Source organism: Aptenodytes patagonicus, chromosome 16 (genome assembly GCF_965638725.1).
Source record: "Aptenodytes patagonicus chromosome 16, bAptPat1.pri.cur, whole genome shotgun sequence".
NCBI lineage: Eukaryota > Metazoa > Chordata > Aves > Sphenisciformes > Spheniscidae > Aptenodytes > Aptenodytes patagonicus.
This window is the reverse complement of record NC_134964.1, coordinates 8927278-8934056: the sequence shown is the minus strand read 5'-3', so window position 1 is coordinate 8934056 and position 6779 is coordinate 8927278. Positions and strand designations below refer to the sequence as shown.

The 6779-nt window shown below is 51.9% G+C and overlaps 2 protein-coding genes across 8 annotated transcripts; one reads left to right on the top strand and one right to left on the bottom strand.

Annotated features, from left to right (window-relative positions):
- Nucleotides 1–15: 15 nt before the first annotated feature.
- On the top strand, nt 16–3529 carry SRSF2 (serine and arginine rich splicing factor 2). Of its 5 annotated transcripts, none has more exons than XR_012996589.1 (3): nt 16–690; nt 1077–1828; nt 2483–3529. XR_012996589.1 is itself a non-coding variant. In XM_076353475.1 (3 exons), the coding sequence occupies exons 1-2, from the start codon at nt 329–331 to the stop codon at nt 1378–1380; spliced, it is 666 nt and encodes a 221-aa protein (XP_076209590.1). In that variant the 5' UTR covers nt 16–328; the 3' UTR covers nt 1381–1387; nt 1725–3529. The 5 variants fall into 5 exon arrangements, 3 of the variants coding, with proteins under 3 accessions (XP_076209590.1, XP_076209587.1, XP_076209589.1); XR_012996590.1 differs by having other exon boundaries at nt 1077–2594; nt 3095–3529; XM_076353475.1 differs by having other exon boundaries at nt 1077–1387; nt 1725–3529.
- An 818-nt stretch (nt 3530–4347) lies between these two features.
- On the bottom strand, nt 4348–6527 carry METTL23 (methyltransferase 23, arginine). 3 transcript variants are annotated; one of them, XM_076353471.1, is made up of 5 exons: nt 6450–6527; nt 5815–5919; nt 5482–5719; nt 5034–5163; nt 4348–4692 (listed from the first exon to the last, which is right to left on the bottom strand). In XM_076353471.1, the coding sequence occupies exons 2-5, from the start codon at nt 5896–5898 to the stop codon at nt 4524–4526; spliced, it is 621 nt and encodes a 206-aa protein (XP_076209586.1). In that variant the 5' UTR covers nt 5899–5919; nt 6450–6527; the 3' UTR covers nt 4348–4523. The 3 variants fall into 3 exon arrangements, with proteins under 3 accessions (XP_076209586.1, XP_076209584.1, XP_076209585.1); XM_076353469.1 differs by lacking the exon at nt 6450–6527 and adding an exon at nt 6076–6149; XM_076353470.1 differs by lacking the exon at nt 6450–6527 and adding an exon at nt 6076–6148 and having other exon boundaries at nt 5034–5118.
- Nucleotides 6528–6779: the final 252 nt, after the last annotated feature.

Below are 6779 nucleotides of genomic sequence, written 5' to 3'. Positions count from 1 at the left end.
GCGCCCCGCTCATTTCCTCGCAGCAGCGGGCAGGGGCGGCGGTTGCCGGCGCTTCGTCTCCGCTCCGGCCCTTAGGCCGCCTCCCCCTCCCCCCCCCCCGGACCCCAGAGGTGGGTGCCTGCGCCTCCCTCTTCGCTGAGGACCCTGCGGCGTTCCCCTATGCCCTGTAGCTCCCCTCCTTTCTGGACTCTGCTAGGCCGCCGCTCCGGTGCCCCCCCTCCGGTGTGAGGCGCTTCCCCCTCGGGGCCGCGCCGCCTCCTGACTCGCCCCCCTTCCCTCGGGTTTCTTCTCCTCAGCCGCCGCCGCCCCTCGGGGGCTATTGCCCGCCATGAGCTACGGGCGCCCTCCGCCGGACGTGGAGGGCATGACGTCCCTCAAGGTGGACAACCTGACCTACCGTACGTCCCCGGACACGCTCCGGAGGGTCTTCGAGAAGTACGGCCGCGTGGGCGACGTCTACATTCCTCGGGACCGCTACACCAAGGAGAGCCGCGGCTTCGCCTTCGTCCGTTTCCACGACAAACGCGATGCCGAGGACGCGATGGACGCCATGGACGGGGCCGTGCTGGATGGCCGCGAGCTCCGCGTGCAGATGGCCCGCTACGGCCGCCCCCCCGACTCTCACCACAGCCGGCGTGGCCCGCCGCCGCGCCGCTACGGGAGCAGCGGCTACGGCCGCCGCAGCCGCAGGTGAGCGCCTGGGAGGGTGTAGGGGGGCAGCGGAGTTTCAGTCACGAGGCAGGGAGACGGGGCTTTAGCATGTGCCTGTACAGCGGGGGCCGCTCGGTTTTGTTTCGTTTTCCGAGTGCGTTTCGCGGCGGGGTTGGGAGGAGGGGTAGGGCTTCAGTAGCGGAGGCGCGTGGAGTTCTCTCGGAGCGGAAGAGTTTCGCCCTGTAGTAGTTTTAGCCCCCGGCCACTCACTCTGAACAATGGCGCCCTCTTAACGCTCATTTTCTTGCCCACGTGGGTCCCGTTCCGCCCTCCCTGTCCCGAAGTAGTTGCTGAAGTCTGTTGCGCCGCCCGTGTTCAACTTCTAACACGCTTTTTTTTCTCCCCCCGCTCCTGGTATGTTTTAGCCCTAGAAGACGCCGTCGCAGCCGCTCTAGAAGCAGGAGCCGCTCTAGATCCCGCAGTCGGTCCCGCTACAGTCGGTCCAAATCCCGATCTCGCACACGCTCTCGGTCTCGCTCCACCTCGAAGTCCAGGTCTGCCAGGAGATCCAAGTCAAAGTCCTCGTCTGTCTCCAGATCCCGGTCCAGGTCAAGATCCCGGTCCAGATCTAGAAGCCCTCCCCCTGCCTCAAAGAGGGAATCCAACTCTAGATCCAGGTCTAAGAGCCCTCCCAAGTCTCCGGAAGAAGAAGGAGCTGTATCCTCCTAGGAATATGGTAATGTACCTCGGGATCAGCACATGTTGCATGTTACTTTATTATAGCGCTTAGGTGGGGTGTTGGGTAGTTCTTAGAGTATTAATAGCCTGAACCAAGTGAATCCTAACGGGGCACATGGATAGCTTTTTTTTTTTCTTGAGCAGTGCTTTTTGGTTATTGGTTTAGGGCAATTAATACCGAAGGGCTTTCTACGGAGAAATTTTTTTGCAGAGAAAATGTTTTATTGAGAGATTAATGGCTTGGTTTTAATAAAATATTGTATGAGACGCAACCTATGATGAAAATGACTATTTCTTACTGTATTTATCCAACATCTGCATTTTCCCCTTTAAAGCTGCGGTCTCCTGTTTGCTAAAAGAATATTGGCCAGTATTGCAGATTTTAACTGATTTGGCTGATCCTCCAGGGACCAGTTTCTGTGGGCGTGTATTGGAGCAGGTTTGTCTTTAAATGTTAAAGATACACTATCCTTATATAATGGAAGATCGGTTCAGTGGCCGTTATACTGACTGGAGGTAATAACTGTTCTAGAAAAGTGGCAAATTCCTTGCAACGAGAAAACCATGGAAACTAGTTTTTCCTCAAGTCGACATCTTGAAGAGGCATCTAAGGATACACCGGGCGGGGAAAGGATAGTGTGTCTTTAACCCTTCAAACTGTTTGGTCCTGTTTTTAAAAGGAAAGGGCCTAAGCTAGCTCTGAAGTTAGATAATTGTAGCAAAATTAGTCACACTTTCTGTTTTGAATGCTAATTAGAGTTTAGTTAAGTCTTTATGAAGAAGTACTAGTTTTATAACTTTTATATAACTTTTAATAATTTATTGTTGAACAGGCTGAATTGAAGTTAATGGTGGCTTGATCTACAGCCTGATGCTTATTCTTCTTTGTAACGAAATACTTTGACAGAACCTTACATTTGGCACTGAAGTAAAGCAACACACGGGGGGAGGTGGAACACTATGGAAATTCCTAAAACTTAATTAAATTAGGCAAAGCCAGTTGAAACACAACTAGAAGTATACCTGAAGTCATCCACGCAACCAACAGAGACAAGGTAGAATCCTGGCTGAACTTCTCTTTCTTCAAACCTAGATGCATCAGATAAATGAGAATCTACATAAAGGACGCCTTTGGGGGGAAAAGATCGCTTGAGTCTTCAGTCCATTGGAGAGACCCCTGGCACGAGCAACCAGCTGTTGAAAAGGTTATTTTGTAACATTTTGTCTAACTTTTTACTTGTTTAAGTTGCGCCTCAAGTGGCAGATTTTACATTTTATGTGCCATTTTGTTGCTGTTATTCAAATTTCTTGTAATTTAGTGAAGTGAACGACTACCGATTTCATTATTGGCTTGGATATTTGAGGTAAAACTTCATTTTTGTTTATATAGTGCTGACTTTTATTTGAAATTAAACTGATGGTAACTTGCTGCCTCCAGTTTCATACTGAGGAAACATGCAGCCGTTATATGCTGAGTAGCTAACTCTGTCAAAAAGTATTCTCAATTTTGTCTTCATTCCTTAAATAAAATTCTGCAAAAACTTCAATTTGAAACTTACTGTAAATGCCTTTTTTTACTTTGAATTCAAATAGTATCTTCAAATTCAAATTGGTAGAAATCTTTTCAGGTGACAGTTGATATTTGAAAGGATTGCTTTATCAGACTCAATTCTAATCTCTTCTCTTATGTATTTTTGTGCACTAGGCGCAGTTGTGTAGCAGTTGAGTAATGCTGGTTAGCTGTTAAGGTGGCGTGTTGCAGTGCAGAGTGCTTGGCTGTTTCCTGTTTTCTCCTGATTGCTCCTGTGTAACGATGCCTTGTCGTGCAGAAACAAATGGCTGTCCAGTTAATTAAAATGCCTGACAACTGCACTTCCAGTCACCCGGGCCTTGCGTAAAAATAATGGAGCATACAGTGAGCACATCTAGCTGATGATATACACACCTTATTTTTTCCAGAATGGTAAAACTTACCAACCTACATATATGAACTTACATATGAGAAATGTAATGTTAAGAAAAGAAATGGTTCATTCCTTTGTAAGTACTGATTGGTGTATCTTTTGCTTAAGACATTCTGTACTATACCCACTGTCTCTGTAGTTAATATTAAACATTTTTCTGTGTTAACTTTTCTCAACTTAATGTCTGAGTCAGCTTATTTTTAGCTTGAAAAGATTTCTGCAATTATACTGTCAATGTTTAACTTCTGTGTAGTAACTGAATGCATTCTATTGCTTATAAATTTTATCCACTGGGGTTGCTTTTAAATTACTATGGGCAAACTTAACTAGTATTGTGACTAACCCAAATGTTGTATGGCAAGTATTGCACACCAGACTATAAACACAGAACCAGGCAGGTCCGTTGGACGTTGTTGTGGAAGATACACCCTGAGCAGTACTAACTGCATTTGCTGCGTGCTTGCCCTGACTCAGCAGGCTGCTGCTTGATGGTAGCTAATCTTACAGCGATGGTTTTCTTTTTTTCCCCCCCTTGATTTGGATACCAAGTGAATTGTAACTTCAACCATCACGTGTCAAGGGTTATTGTAATGCCTTGTTAACTTTATGCATGTATGTTAAATGGGACTGGAAACATCTGAATACTTGCAGTCTGGCTTGATTGAGGATTAAAAGTACTTTTTTTACAAACTTGAGGAGCTTGTGTGTTCCAGGACTGCATGGCTAGCGGCAGTCTACGCAGATTCATTTAAAAACAAAGGGGCTGGCTTTGGGAAAGAGCTTCAGTCCTGGGAAACAGATCTTACGGGGATATTTTTTATCTTGAAAGAGTGCGGTTAACTTTTCTTCATAGCTGAAGTTGTGAATTTAAGTTGGATCTTGTGGGTTGTCGGGTTGTTAAGCTATGTTGTGTAGTGGCTTACATAATGGAATTGAGTCTTTGAACTACTACCTGGTCTTTGGGGAGGAGCACAAATTTCTCAAAAGCCATAGCTGAACAATTGAACAGCTTTATTTTTACAATGCATGTTTTAAGAATCGCTGTTAAGGGGATCTGCTTCCCAAAAAATACGCGTGAGGTTTGCTGTAAACAGGACTGTTTTCTGCAGATCCACGCTACAGTGAACAGTTAAGTATCATCTTGTATTGGAACCAACAAGTGGAATAAACTTAAGTACCATCTGATCTTGCTAGTGAGATTATCATCATTTCGATTGTATGTCTTCCTGGTAGAGGCGAGCCCGCCAAGTGCTCTTTGTCCGCGCTGAACGAATGTAAAGGAACGCGGATGTTCTTCAGTTTCCATTTGCAGAGCAAAGCTTCAATAGACCAGTCGGCACTGAGGGGAGGAAACACCCATGCGTGAAAACGTGATCCACGTTTCTAACTTCTGCAGCAATTGTAGGAGACTGTCGCCAAGCTTAAATACAACAGTTCACAAAACTGGGTTTGTAACCGTTTTCTAGTTGACAGTAAATTTGTGGTTCTTGGATTATTTTCTGGTTTGGCTGCTTTTGTCTGCTACCCCTAGGATTTACTTGGCTAATAACCAGCCCGATTCACAATCTGTGAGGAGCTTCTCTGGAATCAGTGCAGTGGTGCCTCCGAGCAGTTAACAGTCCTTACTAAGAGCTAAGATGGGAAGTAAGGTTTGAGTCTTAAATACGCTAAAGAGTTTACCTTCGGACTTGATAAGTAGTCCAGAATTGAGCACGTGGATTCTTTTCCAGCAAGAAATAAACTGTCGTTAAAATATCTTCAAAGTCTGTGTAGTTTGGGGAGATGAAGCAGCAGTGGTTAGTCTCAGATTCTAGGTATAGTTAAATACGCCTGGTTATATGAAATGGTAATTAAAAATCGATACAAGACTAACTGCATCTGTATGACAGACCCGAGAAGCATGGCCTTAAGCAGTTAGTTAATCTACTCTGTTTTCTATTCGCCTCCCTCCGGTGGTACCGATGATAGCTTAATGCTAGAACGACCCCAAGAGTAACAAGTTCAATCGCGCAGTGTCACCTTAAAGGCTGGCTGTCACCCGGCCTCTTGACAATGTTCCCGGTACTGCTTGGACACAAAGTCCTCGCAGCTTGTCGCAAATCGAAGGTACCCGAGAGTATTAACGTACCTTTTGGGTCAAAAAAGACATCCGATCCTAAAATAACGTCTACGGGAGCAAGCGAGAGCAGCTCTGGAGATACCCGCCCCCAGGTGAGCCCTATAACGGGTACGTGGGGCAGGTCGTTCATCAGGCAGCTTCTCCGGCAGTTCCGCAGGCACTGGGGCAACTCCTCGCTGTCGGACAGGATCACCTCAGCACCGCACTTGGCAGCCACCACGCCGGGGAGGCTCACGCCCGCACCGATCTGAAACCACAACCCGCTCGTGGGGACGGAAGGGGGGGACGCCGACCCTGCGGCTGAAGGCGAGGGGGGTGGCGGGAGGGGCCCGTCGGCGGTACCTCCAGCACTCGCTTGCCGGGCAGGCTTCTCCTGTGGACCCAGAGGTACTGCGCCAGGACCACGGCGCAGGGCCACGCGTGCATGCCGTACTGCGGGTCCAGCACCTGAAACGTACCGGGCACGGCGCTGGGAAGGCGGGCCCCGCTCCGCCGGCGGGCCTCCCCCCCCCCCCCCCGCGCCCGGCCGCCGAGACGGTGGCACCGACGTCCCGCTTTTTACCGCCGTTCCGCCCCCCCCCCACCCCCCCCCGGGGGCGGTACCTCGGGGATGCGCAGCGCCAGCGCCGCCGGCCCCTCCGTGAAGCGGTACCGCCGCGCGCCGCCCCGCCGCCGCCGCCCCGGCTCTCCCATGGCCGCGCCCCGCCGCCCAATGGCGGGCGGCCGCGTGCGGCACCGGGCCGTACGGGCCAATCGGCGCCTTCTCCGGGGGTGGCGTCACGCGGAGCGCCGCCGCGGGCGCTTGATGGCGGCGGGCCGGCCGCGCGGCCTGTCCCGGCGCTCCGAGGGGCCTGCCCCGAGTGCCGCGGCTCAACCGGGCCGCTCCCGCCCGCGCCGTTGACCCCGGCGGGGCTGGGCGGGCTCCCCACCGCGGGCCGGTGCCGGGGGGAGGGGGCACCGCGCAGTCCCACACGAACCGGGTGACACGCGGCCGGCTCGCAGCTGTCAGGGGAGCAGCGGGCGCGGAGCGCGGGCCCGCCGGGGGAAGGGGAGAGGCGGCGGGGGGTTCCCGGGGCGACCCCGTCGGCGAGCGGGCGCGGGGCAGCGCGGCCGACGGCGACCGGCGCCCGCGCTCCCCTCCTGTCGCCGGCAGCACCCTCCCTCCCAACATGGCGGCCCGGCCGCGCCCCTTCCCCGTCTCGGCCAATCGGTGCCGGAGGGCGGGCGAGACGTGGCGGAAGACGGCGGCGCAGCGAGCCAATGGGAGGGCGGCGGGGGCGGGGCCGCGGCGACAGCGGCGGCAAGGG